This window comes from Pholcus phalangioides, unplaced genomic scaffold, assembly GCF_987345545.1.
Source record: "Pholcus phalangioides strain wild (caught in Gottingen) unplaced genomic scaffold, Ppha-v1.0 ptg000024l_1, whole genome shotgun sequence".
Lineage (NCBI taxonomy): Eukaryota > Metazoa > Arthropoda > Arachnida > Araneae > Pholcidae > Pholcus > Pholcus phalangioides.
This window is the reverse complement of record NW_028301616.1, coordinates 15,015,839-15,037,992: the sequence shown is the minus strand read 5'-3', so window position 1 is coordinate 15,037,992 and position 22,154 is coordinate 15,015,839. Positions and strand designations below refer to the sequence as shown.

Genomic DNA, 22,154 nt, shown 5'->3' with positions numbered 1-22,154 from the left:
AAAATCAAAAACAAAAAACCTTGTATAAACTTTTCATTTACACTCTTGAGAACTTAATGTAAAAGAATCAACTCATTTCATCTTCTTTAAAGAAACTTGTTTGAATACAAATACAACGCCACAACAGGCAAATTGCCCAACGAGGTGGCTGACTTAAGAACATCATGGATCCCCGAGCCATTTTTTTGGAGGCCCTACCTACTACTGCTACACCACACATGCACCCCGCGGAACCCCCAACGAATCGGTACATGCGGGAATGTGCGTGTACGTGTAGACCGCACACCTTTGACCTTTGAGACCGGAATGACGAAAAATGTGACTGAGCTTTCACAAAAACTTTGAAAATATGCGCTTAATCAGAAATATTTCTTCAATTTTATGCATTTATATTGCAGCCGCTGTGGTGGTCGAGTGGTTATAGTGACGGACTCGCGATGCGAGGATCCGGGTTCGAACCCCACAGTGGTGGTCGACTGAAGTTGGTTTTCTGTGGTTCCCAACTTCAAGGCGCAAATGCGAGCCGATCTCCCCGTTAAAAAGTCTCGCCACAGAGAGCAACAGTCCTACAACGATAAATCATTCAATCATAACACTTCACTCATAGTTAGAAAAACTGGTGGCAGATGGCAGCACTATACATAACAAGCATTACAGAGAAACAAAAAAAAACTTCACGTCAGGTTTCACTACACGTACACGCACATTCCCGCATGTACCGATTCGTTGGGGGGGGGGTGTAGCAGCAGTAGTAGGTAGGGCTCGGGGAATCATCCATGATGTTCTTAAGTCAGCCACCTCGTTGGGCAATTTGCCTGTTGTGGCGTGGTATTTGTATTTGTATGAAATTAATGTTGAAAAGAAGCCGAAATATCTAAAATGCATTTGCATATAATCCGGGTTCTCATAATTATGCTGCAAGATATTTAAATAAAAAACCTAGACAAGATCTTGCAACAACTTGGATTAATAAATTTATGTCAAATTTTGCCTCAACCAAGCTTTAAGCTCTATAAACGAAGGAGATGGCAAATAAAGGTTTTTAAATCCTTACGTACGTTTCGCCACTCAATGAGTGCCGTCTTCAGAGGAGAAATAAGTAGTTAGCAATGGGCTATATAAAGGCGCGTATACACTTGCACGCCGATCTTGTAGCGTACGACCCCCTGCTGCAGCGGTTCTAATCCGCTCGTGTGGGTACACAATTTTCATTTGTGTTCCTTTCTTTCCTTTGTGTCCGTTGAAAAAGCCAATTCCATTTTTGGGCCCAGTTCAAACAGCTCAAGAATCATCCACAACATCGTACAAATTGTTGAACAACCAATTGCGAATGCTTTCATTATCCGAGCGCTAATGCACAGTCAAACCTCGTTAATGAGTCACTCTTGGGAGAACAAAAATATGACTTGGTAAGCGGAATGACTCGTTAAACGGAGTAAGCCATAGCTGTGCCAATTCCTGTCAATTTTCGTCAGGACTAGTCTAACACATCTTCACTGGTTGCTCAGAGGATAGAATGATAACCCGTCTGACAAATTAGACGCTGAAAGGTCCCAGGGTAGTGAGATCTTTTAGTCGATAGCTAACTCTTTTGTATGCGCGATCCGGTCTCCCATTTGAAAAAGTCTCTCCTCAGAGAGCAGGCACACCTGCAACACTATACTGACAAGAAAATTCAAGCATAAAGTATTACCTTTACTTCAAAAATGGCAGGTAGATGGCAGCATGAACACGAAACAAGCTCAATTCGACAACGTAAATACGTTTGGGACACGCATACACTTTGAACACACATTCCGACGTGTGCCGATTCGCTAGCAAATTCCGTAGAGGAATATGTACGAGGTGCATGTACGGTTAATTAGTAGCTAACTTTTGTGTAAGGATTTAAAAACCCTTTATTTGCTATTTTAGTTGTTTATAAAGCTTAAAATAACTTACATATTTGAAGGGAATGAAGAAGAGGTGGCAGCACACTGCGTGGTTTGGTAAAGGTCGAAACACGCTACATTGACGCAACGTGATTTCACGTCATGTCACAGACGTTGTGAATTCGTGAAAATTCACAACGTCTCTGACGTGACGTGTCAGTGCAGTGGTTTCGGTCGTTAGTAACTGCGTAGAACGTAAGCAATCTGAAACACGCGATTGCTGAGTAGAGGAAAACATTTCAAGCTAAGACGCCTGCTCAAACGAGTAAAATACTGTAAAATCATGCGGTCCGTTAGTAAATACTTACGTTAAAAGGCGAGCCGATGACGATGTCGTCGAGGAGCTGGAAATCGAATTGAATGTCTTCGAAGTTGTCGTTGAGATAGTACCTGGAGAAAGAGTTTCCACACTGGCGTAGGGCTCGGAACATAACTTCGCGTTCTTCATTAGTTCCTGTGGCGAAAAAATGAAACACAATTGGGTAATTTTCATTTGCCTCAAGGGCAATTATAAGTCAAGAAACTGAAGAAAATTGCATATTTTGACACACAGGGACGGTCCTGAGTGTTTTGCGGCCCGGTGCAAAAACAAATTTGCGGCCTCTCTAAAACGAGTTCCCTCCATTGTTCAAGGGTAGGGCCGCACTAGAAACGGAAATGTACTCTGTTGCCCGGGAGTAGTATAAATTTTTTTCAGCCCACAAGTAGATACCCTTTCAGCCCGAGAAAGCGTGTTCTGCCTTCCCCCGTGCAATTTTGAACAAGTGGTTGAAGTTGAAGGAAGGACCCGGGTTACCACATATAAATGGTCCCCTACCCTTCTTGACTTCGGGGTTTGTCAAAACCAGCCAGAGGGTTCAGTGTCTGAATGTTAGGGATTCCCTGTCTAGTTTTAGGCTATTTTTCTCAGTTAGGGGCCGTTCAAGTATTACGTAAGCAAATTTTTAGCCATTTTTGACTCCCCCCCCCCCTTGTCAGCAAAAATTCGTCATCAGCTTTGCACCTCTGAATCCTAACTCATATTTTCATAAAGGATGGTTGCTGACGTAAGCATTATCCAAACTCCCCCTCCCCACTTGTCATCAAAAGTCAGCAAATCGGAAACCCCCTCCCCACATCGATGATGACGTAATACTTAAACGGCCCCTTAAGAAGTTAGGGTGGGAACATAGCGCGTCCGTATTTCCGATTCTGGAAACCCGCGTCACCTCCGATTGCTTAAAAACCCGAATTTCAACTTTTTTTAGCTTGAAATTCGGGTTTTTAATCAATCGGAGAAGACGCGGGTTGCCAGAATCGGAAATATGGACGCACTACGTTCACACCCTTAGACATGAAATCAGAATATTACTCGTTTCGAAGCCACTAAAACTTAGCGGCCCGGTGCGGCCGCACCCTTCGCACCTGCTCAAGTCCGATCCTGCACGTACTTACTTTCACTGTACTTGTAATTGTTCGTGATGTCTTCTCTCTCGTAAGATCCGATCGCTTTGGTGCTTATGAAACAACCGATTCTAGAAAAAAGAAAAAAATATATACGTATTGAGACAGTATATGACGTCATAATCACTGTTTTCTCAAACTCGTCTACGCTATATAGTTAAAAGCTTTAATAGAGGATAACTAACGTACGCATCGGTCTTGTTCTGAATGAGCTTCAAGGCAAGGTTCCTCCCGCGGAACTTCCAATACACGATGTCGGCATTGACTTCTGCGAAAAGGAAAGGTCCATCGAAAGCTTTCTGTATCTCACCACGTTTTATGGCGGCGACACTGCACGGACCACACCTGTACATGTCTGGAATCAAGATTTGTACGATAATAGAATTAGGCACTCGAATTTAGTAAGACGATAATGATCATAATGTAAGATGAAACTCGTACGAGAAAGGGGACAGAATATCACCACCAACCATCGGACTCTTCTTGCGGAGTGGCATCGATGGCTTGCCATCCACCGTAGCCACCGGGTTCCAGATCCGGTCTCTCCATCCACACCTCGTTCCACACGTGGAAGTTCCTGAAATGTTCAAACATCATGGAGGTTGGTTAATGACTAGAGCTCGGAAGTTTGGGCACTAAAAATGCTTAAAACACACACACACACACACACACACACATGCAGGACTCCTTCAAGCGCGGGTCCCTATGTGGCTGCACTCGTCCCGCAACTCTGAAAGCGGCTCTGGTCATTTTAATCGAGTACTGAACATGAATCTAAAATAAATTAGCCATGGTTGTTTCCCAGTTCATTTATGGTGGGAAAAAAAAGAAATTGGAACAACATGAGCTTCAGGATAAGAGCCTTGTCAGCTTTTACCCTTCTCCGTGTGAGCAAACTGATGACCTCTTGGGGCAGTCATTGGTCAACTATATGGAAGAAATGTAGCTCAGTGTTTCTCAACCTATGGTCCGCGACGATGGCATAGGTGGGTAGACAGGCAGAATTGATAAAATTAATTCATCCATTGTAATTGATATCAGTAATATCCATATGGGTTCAAATAAAATTATACCTTCATATTTCGGTTCATCATCCGTCATCGAAACGAATGCAGGAAATTGCGATCCTAAAATACGGGATGTTACTAAATTTTCCCAAAAATTGAAATCTATTGCTTTAAATGCAATTTGATAATTACTGCTAAAATTAGTGAAGTGTGTGGAAATAAATTATTGTACAAATCGCAGTAAACAAAAAATGTATTTCACAAAAAAAATATTCAAATGATCAGAGATGACCATATTTCATTGAGGAAAAATAGAATTCGGTAAACTAGATTTTAATGGCAATCCATAAAATACGGGACATCACCTATTGTCATTAAAAACAACGACAGGAGAGAGTAGCTGCAATCACCAATCGTAATTAAAATTCCAAAAAAAAAAAAAATCGAGGACAAATATGTGAAATGAATGTTTTCTAATTTTTTGCCATAATTATCATTATATACATTATTACTATGAAAACGCGGTGTATTCACACACAATTTTTTACTAGTAAATATTACAAATTCAAAGAAGTATCGTTGAAAAATACGGCACAAATGTTTTAAAAAAATATCGGAACAATTACAGGAATGTCCCGTAATACGGGACACAAGGGGTCCATCACATTGTTTTAGACACTTTACTGGTCCTTGTTTTCAGAAAGATTGAGAAGCACTAATGTAGTCCAATGCGCGCGAGCAAGACATGTTACGTGAAGCCTGGGAGAAAAACAAACAAACTTCTAATTTTTGTCATCTTTTCTCATACATGGAGCTGCGTTCGTCTGAAACAAAAAAAATTCATGTCTATAACATCATCAAGCCATAATGCAGGGCAACACCAAGTTCTATATCTCTCAGGCACTCACGCCTATTAGCGTTTAAATCGGATTGGAACAGTGAGTGGCTTTGGGTGACTATCTAATAGTAATTAATGCTAAGAAAATTTGAGATTTTAAAAGGAATAATCATATTCTTTTTGAAATTCTCAAAGACAAAAATATCCAAGTTCTGCAGAATATGGCCTCTGAAATTCACGAATAAACTTAGAAAAAATGTTAAAAACTGGTATTTATGGCAAGAAAAATTCGAAAAAGGCGTTTTCACAGAAAAAAATTTGGAAATAGGCCAAAAAGGCATTTTTGGCATTTTGCCTGAACTTCCGGGCTCTAGTAATAAGTCACACCTCTGTATAACGTCATCCCTGAGGACCACACACAAAAAAAGACGCCATAAACGAGGTGATTTAATAACGACTAAACCCAGGACAGTGATGTTATAGGCCGGTCAACATTAAAAGTGATGACGTTATACTAAGTTAGTTAACACCGTATGCGTGAAGGGATCCGAAAAGTTCGGGACCTGATGTTCGGATCCTTTAGTTGAGGAAAAAAAGTTTTAAGGTGTCCGACTATACCTTTCTTGTCACTTTTCTTTAAAATGGTTCTGGAGTGAACTTTAAATACATTTTTTTATAGAAAGTAGCTCGAAATGGTGAAAACAGTGACAAATTTCGGTCTATCTATTATATTTCCTATGACAAAGTCGTTTTTATGTCAAATTTTAGGTAAAATTCATGTGATATTCGAAACACGATTGCAAAAAATTTTATTTATGAAATGCTTTGTGATTTTCACAGTGCATTTAGCTAGTAATGTTGCAGGTTATGAACCAAAACTTAAAGGATTGCATGATATGCTCATAAGTTACACCCAAATATGTTTATGTACGTGTGAATTTTTTTAAATTTCATCCTACATTTTGTCTATAAAATACTGTAATTCAAAAAATATATGTGATAGACCTTAGATTTTGGTTCATGATCTCAACAATATATAGCAAAATATCACATTAAAATTTCGTAAGGATGCAATGCATCAATTTTTACAAATCATGTCACAAAGTCAAGTAAAATGTCAAAAATATCATTCTTCGTAAAACACGTTTAAAGTCTTCATTCGCGTATTACTTGTACGTAAAAACGCAACACTAAAGTGAACGTAACTTTGATTCTAAGCATCATATAAACAAAACAAGGCCCGTTTTGGAATCACAACAAATAGGGCTTTTATAAAAAAAAAAAAAAAAAAAAAAAATGAAAATCCATATTTTCTTCTAAAATGACGTTTTCAACGTAGTCGGATACCTTAAACTGGTCAAGATGAAGAATTCACCATGTTTCTGAACTTTCACATTCCATTACGAAATTTCTATCGAACTTTCCTTCATCAGGGGGCCTATCCAGACAAAATTCAGGTCTGTTTTCCGGACCCTTCACGAAATTCTGGATCCAAAAAACGGACCCTTCACAAAATAAAAGTGAATGAAGAACTATAAATTCGGCAATTCATTTCTTGATTATTTCACTAGAATATTCCGCTTCCCACAAAATTACTTATTTTCAGAAAATCAATGACCCTTTTCACAAAAAAAAAAAAAAGGAAAATTCACAAAAACAGGATCCTACAAGAAAAAAAAAGGGTCTGGACAGACCCCTGTTCATGTAATAACATTTCATTTTGTATATTTTCGAATTCCTTAATCCTCAGTTCTCTATGGAATATAAATGTATATAATATATTCACCTTCCGTGGTTTCTCAATCCTCTTATACACAAAAAAAAAGCAGCATGAAAAAAAATCAGACATTAGATCGTTACTTCAGTTGCATCTAATGGTAAATCAAGCAATTGATCGTAATTTTAACGTTTTACTGTACATGTTATTTTACCATGAGGAATCGACGTTCAAGTCTTCCATGGAGTTGCCATCGTCATCGTAGAAGTAATCGATAGTCAAACTGTTGTGGGTATCGTGCGCCGATGCGAAGTTGGTGACACTTCGAGCCGGAATCCCGAGAGCTCTGCAAACTGTACAAGAACCAAATGAATTTGTGTTTCTGGTTTGCGATAATGTGGGAAATTACAAACTTTATTAAACGCGAATCCCATTATAGCGAAACTTTTTTACAATTGAAACTGTTGATTTTTTTTTTTTTTTAAGCGATTAAGATACGGACTCACTGGATGTGCACACTCCAGAGAAGACCCAACACTGTCCGTATTTGACCGGCTTCTTGGTCTTGTAGAATTGCTGGAGGATGGCGACGCTACCGCTCCAGAAAGTAGGAGGTTGTCCACCGCCGTAGTCATTGGACCAGTTCCCGACCAGCACTCCGTTGTCATCCTGGGAATTTACCTTTATTGAAAGGTGGAAAATAAAAAGTCATCCCTTAGATAATTATTATCTATTAATTATCTTAATTACAGCGCTCTATGTAAACACGTAACCTTCAAAAAGAAACGAAAATTCAACAGAATGGCTTCATGGTGTCAACGAATGCTTACCACAGCAGATATATGTCTGGTCAGTTTGACAGGATCAGTTCGGTCGACGATCGGGAATTTGGAGATGTGACTCAAGAGATAACAACAGCACTCCAACACGTTCTCTTCAAACTAGTAAAAATATAATGAGGCATTAAATTTCTATATGGAAGAGTATAAATAATCCTTTGCCTTATATAATCGCAATCGGGGAACTACGAAAAAGGGGAAAATGCAACGAAAAATACGAAAACCTGAAGCATTTCAACACACTATGGGTACTTCAGCAGTGACGTCTTAACGCGTGGGCCAACCCGGGCACGGCCCGGGGGCCTCAAGAGAAGAGGGGACTCACAAAAATGAGATTTGTTTGAAATTTTCTAGAATTCACCTGGTAGGGCCTCAGAAAAACCACTTGGCCCGGGGGCCCATGATGCTCTTAAGGCGGCCCTGGTCTTCAGAGGATAAATATATTATCGTCCCTTCCCCATAATTGAATGTGCAAATTTTCACTTTTTTGGGTTTATCAGCTGGTTGGATTCCTTATTTTGCTGTCCAAGTTTTTCCAGAAACTCGAACGTTTAACTCCCTATTGAAACGCATGTTACAAAGAATTTTAGGGAAATGCCACTCATAAAGCAACATGGGAAGAGTAAACATTCAAATATCATTTCCCATGTTTTGGAAATTTGCACATTCATGCTTCTGGCATGGGGATGGGGGCACGATAGAAGCACTGTCAACGCTGACCGGGGATCCCTCTTGTGTTGGTAACAGAGTACTAACTCCCGGTTGCTCAGTGGAATAATATATGACTGTACAAGTCAAACTTCTTGGTCAGAATAAAGCTGAGCACGTTTAATATTTGCTCCGATCAGAACACGTTAGACAAGTGTTTGTCAACCGCTGGGCCATGAGGATTCAGTTTTCATTTTTTTTCTCATTTATTTTCCAGTGGTGATGTGTAATGTTACGAACTATGGACGATAGATGGCGCAATCCTTTATCGCAACCTTCCGTTGGCAACGAGAATTGATACCGGTTTCGGTTTATCGGAGGAAGATGCTATTGGTTAGAACATTCTAGAAAGTACCGCCACTCCAGACATTGGTTCAACCTCTCCGTACGGTGGCGCCGCCGACTAGGAAACTGTAAAATAGAATTTTGTAGAACGTTCTTTTTCTCGAAGTTTCTCCGGGGTTATAAATAGTGCGGCGCTCACAGGATGGCAGGCAAAAAGAGACTCGAATAGAGAGATTCACTGCAGTTGTGTTTTAACTTTGCGAAAAAGTTGTTAGCTCTCCGATCAGCTTGTAAATACGCGTAAATTGGTGTTTTGTAAATAAATCTGTGTTTGTCCGTCGGACCGCTTCTTGTTTTGCAATCTCGAAGTCTTGTGGAAAATTATCCGGAACAGTATGATCGAGTCTTCCACACTCCCAAAAAAAAAATCCAATCAACCGGGCCGTGGGCTTCCAAAGATTGAGAACCACTACGCTGGAAACCCTGAACTTGAAACCATCGTGTCAATTGCTAAAAACGTGGCTCAACACCAAAGTCGTTACGAAATGAGTATAAAATATCTGAAACCGCACGAGGAACTATTAAAAAAAAACATTAGAGAGAGGCTACTGAAAGAAAGTGTAGTTGTGCCCTACGATCCAATAGTCTCATTCAAGATCAACCCGATTCTCAAAAAGTTTAACTCAGCAACCAAAAATGCGCCTATACTAAAAACATTCAAGCCCATTTAAAAATGCAATAACACAGAATAAACAATGGGGGAATTTATTACCTTCCATATGAATGATTGGCATCTGGGTTACATAGGACTAGGCTGACCATATTTCTTCGAGAGAAATACGGGACATTGGGATTCCAAATACGGGAAAATACGGGACATCGCCAATTATCGCCAAAAATGACGCCAAATCCAAAAAAAGTTGCCAAATATTGTTGAAATTACGGAAAAATCAAAATGGTGGGAAATGAACAATTACTGCAAATTGAAGTGAATTAAAATGAATTCCACGAAGAAAAACGTCAACATGAATGTGGGAGATTAATATTCTCTTTTATAGTTGTAATTATCATAAAATAATTTATGAGTTGAAAAAATAATGTCAATCTTTGACTTCAATAAAAAGTAAATATTCAAGTAGGCTTTGTGTAAAATACGGGAAAAACCGGGACGACCATAAAAACAGAAAATACCGGGACTGTCCCGGGAAATACGGGACGTATGGTCACCCTACATAGGACAGACTAGCAGACTATAAAAAAGATTAAACCCTTTCAGACATGAGCATTCATTTTTTGGAATTTTCAAATTTTTTTTTTTTGCATTTTCGATACTCAAAAAATGCATTAAAAACACAAACGTCATCAAATTTTTTATTTCATTTATTCTTTTTTTTGTGGAGAAATATAATTCATTTCCTTCAAATTTTCTCAGCCGTTATGATACAGGGCATATTCATCTCTACACACAATTTTTTCCATAATTTTATCGCTAAATTTTATGTAATAAATAAAGCTTTTCCCGGAGGCCCTTTCTCCTGGAAGCCATATTAAAAAGTTCAACTTCAAGTGCTGCCCCAAAAGTTCATATTGACCTATATATTTCTAACTCAAAACTTACACAATCTTCTAAGTGATGGCTGCTGTAGAATTTTTCTTTTGACCTCAGGGAGTTAAGCCCTCACTTAGAAGATTGTGTAAGTTTTGAGTTTTATATATATATATATGAACACTCCCATTCCATTAAGATTCTTAATTTAAGAATCAAGAATGTGAAAAATCTCTCACTGTTGAAAAGAAGACCAAAGATTCAAATATTTCATGGAGCCAGAGTTTTTCATAAAGGGCACGGCTGATTAAAGCCCGAAATACACTACACTGATATTATGAATTCTGATTCATGAAAATTCACAACGTCTGTGACATGATGCAAAATCACGTCACGCCAGTGTAGCGTGTTTCGGTCTTTAGACCTCTACGAAGGCACTTAGTAAACGATAATAAATAAACACCACCGATCGCACTGCCATAACCTAAGTTCATTACAAAGCGGAATGTAAGAAAGTTCGAATAGACACACCCATTACATAGCTCCATTTCGCAAGCAACCAATCAGGACGTTGTATTATACTTCATTCGGACTGCGACGTTTGATTTGTATAATGACGCATATTTTGCCACTGAGCAACCAGGAGTTAGGATTTGGTGACCAACCAAGGTGGGATCCCCGGTCAGCGTGCTAGTGGTTAAATTACATTTATCCTCTGAAAACGGCATCAGATATTCGTATTTGCCTTTTGCGTTGGTTATTAAATTTTCAACTAACATCGTGGCCGTATCGCTGGCCAAACTTCGAACATTGACCACAAAAGATACACAAACCAAAGAGCAATGAATGAGACGAAACAGTTCATACCTGCCCATAGTTCCACGTACAAGGTCTCAACCTCGTCTTTGTTCCTCTCCAGATAAGTCCGCTGTCATTCAATACGTATTCCTGACGCCATGTCTGGTCCTCCATGTATACGGAATCCTCTGCAGATTACAAATGAAAGTAATTTTTACCGTATACTCTTAATTTTCGTATTTTGCGATTGTATTGCAGTAAATATTTTTTTTGCAAAATATAGTATAAGGTGGAAGAACTCACGTTTGCACCAAGGGTTGAACAGAAGGAAGATGGGCTTGGGAAGAGTGTATCTGAGAGCTTTGGCTTCTTCTTCTTTGTCCGTCTTGATCTTGGTGTCGACATCGACCAACCATTCACCAATTATACATGATGCTGCCGGTGTCACCTTATGAGAAATCGAGAACTTTTATAGTGTGATTCCGGCCTTATAAGCATGGAAATTCATCATAACTACAAGTACTGCTATTACTTGTGGAAGTAAGGGGCCGTTCAAGTATTACGTCATCATCGATAGGGGGGGGGGGTTTCCGATTTGCTGACTTTCGATGACAAGCGGGGGGGAGAGGGGGTTTGGATAATGCTTACGTCATCAACCACCCTTTATGACAATATGAGTTAGGATTCAGGGGGGGGGGCAGAGCTGATGACGAAATTTTGCTGACAAAGGGGGTGGGAGTCAGCAGTTTGCTGACTTTTAGTGACAAGGGGGGGGGGAAGGGAGTCAAAAATGGCTAAAAATTTGCTTACGTAATACTTGAACGGCCCCTAATGCATAAATGAATGTATTATATAAAGGTAATGTGAGCTATATTTTAGACGTAATAGGTAGGTATATGAACAACATCCACGTCAGGGGTCTTCAACGCATGGCCCGCGGGCCACATTCGGACCTCGGAGCTTTATTGTCGTGGCCCGTCGATCATTTTCAGAAAATGGTCGCGAAAACATTAAAAAAAAGATTAATTCTAGAATTACTGAAAGAAATAATTATAGAAAGAAAAATAAAATATTTCAGAACGAATTGATGAAAGAATAAATACCAGAATTGACAGAAATTCAGGATTACTGAAAAAAATAATATTTTAGAATTTTTAAAACAAATAATTTCAGAATTATAGTGAAAAAAAGATAATTTATAAATCAATACGAGAGAAATATAATTTCGTATCTTCCGATAGAAATTATTTCACAATCAATAAAAGAGAACAATAAATCGATTGAGAAGGAAAACTAATTTCAGAATTACCAAAATAAATAATTACAGAATCATTTAAAGTGATTTAAGATTGACGTTATTCTCAGAATTAATTAATTTAATCATTAATTATAATCAAAATCATCAGAAACTTTTCAGAAATAGTGTTAAAAATATTTGCATCACGAATCAAAATTGATAATTAGTAAAAGGAATAATTTCAGAATATGTCTTCAATTATTTTTGTCCTTGTTTAACTTGGGACCCAATTGGTCCCCCTTCTATTAAGGTATCACTAAATCACATGAACTGGTAGCCCGCGGGCTTCGTGGGAAGTTTCGATTTAGTCCACCGTGTCTGAAAGGTTGAAGACTCTAATCTGTGAGCATATTCAACCGACCATCTTTCAAAATGATCTTCACTATACAAGGATGACATGACGTCACTCTCCGCTACCATACGAAGGTTTTTAACAACTGCCTGTTGCGAAGATATATTTTGGAAAGAGAGAAAATTCAGCGGCCCCTGCGGGGAATCGAACCCACGTCCTTTCACTTTCAGGGTGAATGCCCTAGACCACTAGAGGCACCGAATCTCTCAATCGTTCCTTGGAGCTCGTGTACACTGAAAGGGACCGTACATGGACGGCCGGACCAGACTCAGGCCAAGCTCACAACTGCTGACGCTGCCACCAGATGGCGACTTATACAAGGATGACGTCACTCTCCACTACCATACAAGGTTTTTTAACAACTGGCTGTTGGCCGCTGTGGTGGTCGAGTGGGCCGCTGTGGTAGTCGAGTGGTTATAGTGACGGACTCGCGATGCGAGGACCCGGGTTCGAACCCCACAGCGGTGGTCGGCTGAAGTTGGTTTTCTGTGGTTCCCAACTTCAAGGCGCAAATGCGAGCTGATCTCCCCGTTAAAAAAGTCTCGCCACAGAGAGCAACAGTCCTACAACGATAAATCATTCAATCATAACACTTCACTCATAGTTTGAAAAACTGGTGGCAGATGGCAGCACTACACATAACAAGCATTACAGAGAAACAAAAAACTTCACGTCAGGTTTCACTACACGTACACGCACATTCCCGCATGTACCGATTCGTTGGGAGTTCCGCATGTGTGGTGTCGGCTCGGGGATCCATGATGTTCTTAAGTCAGCCACCTAGTTGGGCAATTTGCCTGTTGTGCCGTTGTATTTGTATATATTTTGGATATCTCCGTAGTCTAGTGGTCTAGGGCGTTCACCTGGAAAGTGAAAGGACGTGGGTTCGATTCCCCGCAGGGGCCGCTGAATTTTCTCTCTTTCCAAAATATATCTTCGCAACAGCCAGTTGTTAAAAACCTTCGTATGGTAGCGGAGAGTGACGTCATCCTTGTATAAGTCGCCATCTGGTGGCAGCGTCAGCAGTTGTGAGCTTGGCCAGAGTCTGGTCCGGCCGTCCATGTACGGTCCCTTTCAGTGTACACGAGCTCCAAGGAAAGATTGAGAGATTCGGTGCCTCTGTAGTCTATTGGCTAGGGCGTTCACCCGGAAAGTGAAAGGACGGGTTCGATTCCCCGCAGGGGCCACTGAATTTTCTCTCTTTCCAAAATATGTCTTCGCAACAGCCAGTTGTTAAAAACCTTCGCGTGATCTTCACTAGCCCTCACAGAGTTAGTCGATCTGCATGGTCTCTAAGTAACAATGTTGTTAGTGTAGCGTCTTCTATTATTTCGGGGAAGAAGGACCAGACCCCAGGTCTGTGCGCCCGAGCGGCGTGGTAGCAAGGTGCTCGTCTACCACCGCGAAGGTTGCCACCACGGTCCCAGGTTCAAGCCTAGGGGAGAATATAGATAAAATTTTTTCCTAACAAACTTGAGGCGACCACCGATAGATGGTGCCTTCGTTTCCAACCCAACTCATTAATGGCAGTAAATTGCGATATGGCCAGAGTTGGTGTTTGGTGAAATAGTAGACCCCCCCCCCTCCCGGTCTCCTGCTCTCGATATGGCTTGGCTTTGGACTAAACTAGAGGACACGTCCTACCGAGTCATGATAGTACTGAAAAACTAAAATGTCTTTTTGGTTCGATACAGTAAGAGATTTTTCCGGTGGCAACATAGCGTAGTTCGATCTACGAACGGACAAGGAAATGTTATAGCTGATGAAAATCATTTTGAGAAGAAAACAAATTTTTTGGAATTTGTCAAGAGTACTCACGGTGACGGTCATCGTGTCATCGTCCACACTCTTCAGCTCCGCCTGCCATCCGTCACCTGGCAATGTAATGTCCGAATCCACAACGACCGGTGTGAAAATCATCGACCCCTGAGAGTAGGACGGATTCTTCGCACCTGTACGCACGTGGTAACAGAGAAATGAATTAATTTCCGCAAAATACTTTACATCATTCCAAAAAAGACGCGACAGATAAGAAACAAAATATGTTCTGGGGGAGACGAAATATTATATATATCTTACTCTTGACGGTAAAGACCAGGCAAACGATGTCCTTTTCCTTGTCGAAAGTCCTCTTGAACTTGATCTTAAGAGCGATGGGGAATCCCCGACGAGCCACCAGAGCCGGTGTGTCTGACTGGACGAGGTCATAATCATCCGTATAGTGTGCGGCCGAATTCTCCTTGACGCACAGATCCACGGACTGCACTACCAGAACGCTCTCCTTCGCTGCGTCTGGTACTGTTCAAACAAAAGCAAGAGATAGACGCACCAATGTAAGGTTTCACAAACCATAATACAAGAAAACACAAGCACTACACACATTAATCTTCACTTAATTAATGTTCGGGGACATGGGGTGAAGTGCCCGAGGCATTTTTTTTTTTTGACAGCCACCCTGGGCCCCGATTTTCTATGTCCTGAAGGAAAGAAATACGGCATTCATAAAAAAGACACGTATTTTCACGGAATGTGCATAAATCCTGAAAGATCCTTACACGAGAGCCCCCAGAAAAATCAGTTTTGTCCCAGAAAATCGGTTACCTGGTGGTATATGCGGACACAGGCTCCTCGAACGTGGGGTTGGGCGAATGTGTACCTCGGCCCTTACGCCTATGCTAATAATACAATTTATCTTACACTAAACGGGGAAGGGGTGAGAGAAATCACACCTTTCGCATCAGCCTATGTATGGCGGCGATTCTTAACCAGATCTCCACGGGTCCCTTGGAGGGTCCTTGGAAATTTTTCAGGGAGGTCCATAAGCTTGAATGCGAAAACAATCAACTTATTGCTTTACATTATTGTGTACTGAAAATTATTCAGAGCAAAGGGTCCGTGACCCTTCATTGCTTGTTGGGCAGGGAATGGGAGGTCCCTGGCATTCGTTTTAGTGGCGCAAAGAGTCCGTGGAACACAAGTTCAGAAAATCTGCTATCGGGGGCGACTCGAGAAAGAATCTCTACAGGCGGGACCAATTTTTGGCAACCCCGACCCCGTTTTTTTTGTTTTGCAAAATATGTTTTCGTCCTTTCAGGCACGTAGGCCTATGTTTTGTATTCATTGCTATACATGCGAATACATCTAGGATTCCGAGACCATTATGTATCAACTGAAGATAGGATAAAAGCGTATTTTTTGTGATTATGATATAAAAAGTAACCTTGATAAGAGAGAAAGGAAAGAGAAGAGAAAAAAATCTGATCTGTATTATATGGTCGTCCTTGACCACAAAAATATATATTATTATTATTTTCTCCCATCCCCTTGATGTATGTAATTTTTCCCATCCATTTCTATCCATTAATTTTTTTACCCTCGCGATTCTTACTAAATAATGAGAAATGCCATAAAGGCGGGGATATCATCGTAACAGAGCCCATATTTAGAAGATGAAACACACACACACACGAGGCTATTCATTCCCATATCCATTCATACACTGAAACTACTGGTGCGTACGTTCCAACTTTCCGCGATTGCGTATACATATGTTAGGGTAAATGTGACAAGTCCAGTTATTATGCGTAATAACCGGTTATCATACACAATCGCCGACCGTTTTGGTAAGTTTTTACAGGCGATTACGCATAGTACCTAAGCGCCGTTGGTAAATATGATAAATCGTACTGAATTCATCACATTTGCCTGTTGTCGACGCATGGTCGTCGTCAGTTCGTACTGGTAAATGTAATAGATCGGTACCATTGCCAGAGTCTGAACCGGATAAAATGAACTCTGATTATTGTGCTTCGAGCAGTGCCGTCTTAGCGCATGGGCCCACCCGGGCAGGGCCCGGAGGCCTCACAAAAATGAGAATTAGTTGAAATTTTGGAGAATTTGCCTGGTAGGGCCTCAGAAAAATCACTTGGCCCGGGGACCCATGATGCTCTTAAGACGGCCCTGGCTTCGAGTTACTTAAATGATCTAAAAAAATGCCGCGGGCCGCTCAATACAAATGCAAATACAAACACGAGGGCCACAACCGGAAAATAGAGCAACGAGGTGGCTAAATAAGATGCCCATAAAAAATTTGGATGTCAAATATTACCAATGTATTGTAACCCAATATAAAAGCATATACCTATTGAAAAGTGAACTGTTAATGCTTCGCGGGGAGCTTAAGTGAGAGTGTGCCGTGCGACACTCAAGCGATCTGGAAGCGTGTCACTGGCCACTGGGGTGATCTGGACGCGTGCTGCCAGCCACTTAAGTGATCCGCAAATGTATCAGGTGCCACTTAAGTGAATTGGAGGTGCGCCATATATGGGTCACTCAAATGATGTAGAAATGTGCTTGGGGCTCGCTTAAGTGATCTAGATATTTGCCGTTGGCAACTTGAATGATGTGGAAATGTGCCACGAGCCACTGAAGTAATCCGGGAATGTGCGACGGGTCATTAAATTGATTCGATCTTCTTTCGTGGGCCACTCGAGTGGTTCGGTTATTTGTCGCGGGCAGATAAGGAGGATTGGTAGATCATCAGATTAGTAGCTATCAGATAAGGAGAGCCAAATTTGGCCCTCGGGGTCATGGGTTGCCCATTCAGAGAGCATAAAAAAATCCTGTAAACGGTGACACAAATTTTATTGAAATATCTGGATTTAATGGCGAGCTATGAAATTTCTGAAAGATTGGCGAAGTTCAAAATCGAATTATCACCAAAATTTTTAGTTGTCAGTTCCACAACGTAGCCGGTCAATTTGTCGCACTCAACTTGTCGCGATCAACTCGTCGCGCCTCAATTTGTCGCGGTACAAATTCGTCGCAGTGCCAATTCGTCGCGGTACAAGTTTGTCGCAGCGCCAATTCGTCGCGGTACGAATTTGTTGCAACTTCAATTCGTCGCGGTACAAATTTGTCGCAACTCCAATTCGTCGCGATACAAATTCGTCGCAGCTCCGATTCGTAGCTGTACAAGTTTGCCACCGTGTCTATTCGTCTTGACGTCAATTTATATATTACAGCGCAGAATCAATTCGTCCAACCGTCGATTCTTCACTGTACATGTCCCACGCGAGCTTGTATGTAGGTTTTTGTCTTACACGTGAAATAAAAACATGAACAAAAGTGTACACGCAGTTAACTGAAAATAATTAATTTTTGTCAATGCAGAAAGGTCATCGACATTAAAATTGCAATATCAATTACATTTAAAAATTTAACTTCATATAAAAGTTTAATTATATTTGAAAATTCAGTTATAAAAATTTGAAATGTTAAATAATTTATTTCTGCTGTGATAAAATTTCAATATCATGTGGAAAAATTTCGATTTGTATGATATTCCCCCAAATTACAGTGAGCCTTTCTTTAACGGTAAATTTCTATCTGCCCATTACAGTATTAATATTACAGTATCTCCATAAGAACCTGAAATATTTAATTAATTAATAATTCAATTAAATTAATATTTAATTTCACCGTATAAGCCGCACTTACAACCACACAAACAAACCAGCCAAAGATATGCGACTGATTATAAACATAAGATTAATGGCTATATTACACTGAAGAGCCAAAAAAACTGGTACACCTGCCTAATATCGTGTAGGGCCCCGCGAGCCCGCAGAAGTGCCGCAACACGACGTGGCATGGACTCGACTAATGTCTGAAGTCGTGCTGGAGGTAATTGACACCATGAATCCTGCAGGGCTGTCCATAAATCCGTAGGAGTAAGAGGGGGTGGAGAAAGGCGATGGTCAATGAAATTGTGACTAAATGTGTGGTAGTTTTTTGTACACATGAGTTTTGTTTTATTATGTGGTCTGAGTTATTAAAATCTCAGAAAGAAAAGTACAGCGTGTTGGTATGATGAAATCGAGTATTTTCTGTTAGAACAAAGGGTTTCGCTGACGAACAATAGCGAAACTTTACATCCACTGTTATTCCGAAAAACGAACTACTGTTGTTAGAGCGGATTTCTGAAAAAGGGATATTACAATATGTTCAGAAGGATATATATTCTAATCTAACACAGGACATTGCAGTAATATTGCGCTACTACTATTGCAATAATATATATTAACTTTCGAAACAGGGGTTCCAGAGGTGGCTCGAGCTTACCCGCCACCCAGATATATATATATATATATATTAGAAGCCCCATCCCACTGTCCTGAAGACGACACTGTCATGAGTATGACAGTGTTCCAGCTCAGCGGATTTCAAGATAAACCTCATTCACGTCCTCGTACACGTCCATCAGCTCGAAGCAATTGGAACCGAGACTCGTCAGACTACGCAACGTGTTTCCAGTCCTCAACAGTCCAATGTCGGTGTTATCGGGCCCAGGCGAGGCGTAAAGCTTTGTGTCGTGCAGTCATCAAGGGTACACGAGTGGGCCTTCGGCTCCGAAAGCCCATATCGATGATGTTTCGTTGAATGGTTCGCACGCTGACACTTGTTTATGACCCAGCATTGAAATCTGCAGCAATTTGCGGAAGGGTTGCACGTCTGTCACGTTTAATGATTCTCGTCAGTCCCGTTCTTGCATGATCTTTTTCCGGCCGCAGCGATGTCGCAGATTTAATTTTTAACCGGATACCCGATATTCACGGTACACTCTTGAAATGGTCGTACGTGAAAATCCAAATTTCATCGCTACCTCGAGATGCTATGTCCCATCTCTCGTGCGCCGACTATAACACCACGTTCAAACTCACTTATATCTCGATAACCTATCATTGTAGCAGCAGTAACCGATCTAACAACTATTCCAGACACTTGTTGTGTTATATAGGCGTTGCCGACCGCAGCGCCGTACTCCGATTGGTTCCACATCTCTTTATTTGCATACGCATGCCTGTACCAGTTTTTTTGGCTCTTCAGTTTATATCTATGCGACAGACCCATAGTCATCTTTCTTATTGGTGATTACATTGCCTTTGTCGGTGCTCATCCTGTGGGCACTATGAAAACTTCATCGAATCGTCATTCATACGCACTGTACATTTCCACCCTTGATCTGCGCCCAACTCCCTTCGCTGTGAGAAATAGAAATCCCAACAAAAGCGGGAAGTGCGGCTTATACGGTGAAAATGAAATATTAATTTAATTGAATTATTAATTAATTAAATATTTTGGGTTCTTATGGAGATACTGTAATGGTAAATGTTGGTGACTCTCGAAGGGGGGGGGGGAACTCTGGAGCCCATGGGGCAGATAGAAATTTATCGTTAAAGAAAGGCTCACTGTAATTTGGGGGAATATCATACAAACCGAAATTTTTCCACATGATATTGAAATTTTATCACAGCAAAAATCAATTATTTAACATTTCAAATTTTTATAACTGAATTTTCAAATATAATTAAACTTTTATATGAAGTTAAATTTTTAAATGTAATTGATATTATAATTTTAATTTCGAGTGTCATGTACATGAAGTTACATACAATGGGCCAATTAAAAGTCTGATTTCATTCTTTTTACTCGAGAGTTGTTACTTTAGAGTTGAAAAAAAAAAATCAAAAATCGATTGACATTTGCAGTGGTGACAGAGATGCTGTTGGTGCCCAGGGTACTTTATGGAATGGGTAGGATCACCCAGAGAAATGATTCAGAAATCAAAATTTCCTACTTAAAGATCAAGACAAGAACCCACAAGTTCCAAACACTTCCGGCATCTTTGGCCAGTCAAAGGTGCCGACATGAAGGAAACATTGAGGAGGTGGTGGGGGGGGGGCTAAAAATCGCCATTCATTCCGTTCATAAGGGACTCAAACCCGTACTCAGGCGGCGAAAGGGTGCATTGAATTGTATATTCATGAGTTAGTGGAGTTGGAGGGGGGGGGGAGCCTCAAATGGCATCAGCCCCCAGTTCTGGTGCCTATGGTCGGACTGTTTGAATATTATTTCGGTGTGATAATACAAAGTGATTTGAAATGTACACTGCATTGCAAAAAAATAATTTGAAAATAATACTTTTCGCAGCTGTTACATAAAACTTAGATACGTTGTCATAAAAAATTCCTTAAAGATATATTCTCTGCATGGATACATAGAAAGCGGGAACCGCGGCCTATACGATGGAAACTAAATTTTCAAAATTTATTTGATCCCAATTTATTATTTGGGTGAGCTCCCAACGCCCCTCACTACGAGAAATGGAAATCCCGACAAAAAGTGGGAAATGCGGCTTATACGGTGGAAATTAAAATTTAAAAATTTATTTGATCTCAATTTTTTATTTGGGTGAGCTCTTCAACATCCCTCACTGCGAGAAATGGAAATCCCGACAGAAATGCGGCTTATATGGTAAAAATTAAATTTTAAAAATTTAATGACTTCAATGAATATTTTCCTTCATTTGTTAAAAATTAAAACAGATGGGAAGGAAGAACATTTCCAATAAATGAGGAAAAAAAATTAGTTCCATTTTTTACGCCTAAAGCAGCTACCCTATTTATAAGATCACAACAAACACATGAATTTTAAAGAAATTCAAATTTGTCGCGATGAAATGAGTCTACGAAAAATTTGTACCGCGACGAAATGAGCCTGCGACAAATTTGTACCGCGACGAAATGTGTCTGCGACAAATTTGTACTGCGACGAAATGAGCCTGCGACAAATTTGTACCGCGACGAAATGAGTCTGCGACAAATTTGTACCACGACGAGTTTGTACCGCGACGAATTGACGCTGCGACAAATTGAATGCGACGAATTGTCCTGCGACAAGTTGAACGCGACGAATTGACCTAGACCCGTTCCACAAACATCCTTCTAGCTACAATCGGTCAAATTCACCAAAAACTTGTCTACTTCTAATCTTTTGATACAGCCTACAATTAACCCATATCTGTGCACTGGTTCAGGAGAAATTTAGTCTTTTGTTCGGAATATATACATCACTGAAATCAGCGTTTGTCGAAGTAAATATTCGACGAAAATTCGGAATTGGCGGATAAAGATTTTGGTTGCAATTTGATTTTGCAGAAAGAAATGCTACAATTAGACACATTACAGCTGTCTACAGGATATCTGTATTTAATAGCGAGTTTTTCAAGCGCCGAAGAGATTGATGGAGTGTGGAAAAATTGAATTGTCGCCAAAAACTATTAAAATTACTTCAACGAACGCAGGTTGCAGTGACGTATTACAGTCGAATCCCGTTTTAACGAATACCGTTATAGCGAAAATCTCGTTTTAACGAACACTTTTCTAATCCTCCAGATAAGTTTACGTAGGGACATTTTTAAATAACCTGGAATTCCTTTATAACGAAATTTCGTTATAACGAAATGATTTCTACGGATCTTACTCTTGGAGTTCGTTATAACGGGATTCGACTGTATAAAAGACTAAATTTCTCCTAAACTAGATCACCCCG

The 22,154-nt window shown here is 40.3% G+C and overlaps 1 protein-coding gene across 1 annotated transcript in view; it reads right to left on the bottom strand.

Annotated features, from left to right (window-relative positions):
• Positions 1-22,154, bottom strand: part of Tg (Transglutaminase) — a 49,864-nt gene that overhangs the window by 5,317 nt on the left and 22,393 nt on the right. Inside the window, exons 3-13 of the mRNA XM_089250381.1 lie at positions 14,841-15,059; positions 14,580-14,713; positions 11,416-11,560; positions 11,182-11,300; positions 7,767-7,877; positions 7,443-7,617; positions 7,151-7,289; positions 3,845-3,951; positions 3,564-3,729; positions 3,366-3,445; positions 2,240-2,385 (exon numbers count right to left, since the gene is read on the bottom strand). Of these exons, the coding sequence (XP_089106507.1) occupies positions 2,240-2,385; positions 3,366-3,445; positions 3,564-3,729; positions 3,845-3,951; positions 7,151-7,289; positions 7,443-7,617; positions 7,767-7,877; positions 11,182-11,300; positions 11,416-11,560; positions 14,580-14,713; positions 14,841-15,059 (1,541 nt within the window). The remainder of the gene's footprint in view (positions 1-2,239; positions 2,386-3,365; positions 3,446-3,563; positions 3,730-3,844; positions 3,952-7,150; positions 7,290-7,442; positions 7,618-7,766; positions 7,878-11,181; positions 11,301-11,415; positions 11,561-14,579; positions 14,714-14,840; positions 15,060-22,154) is intronic.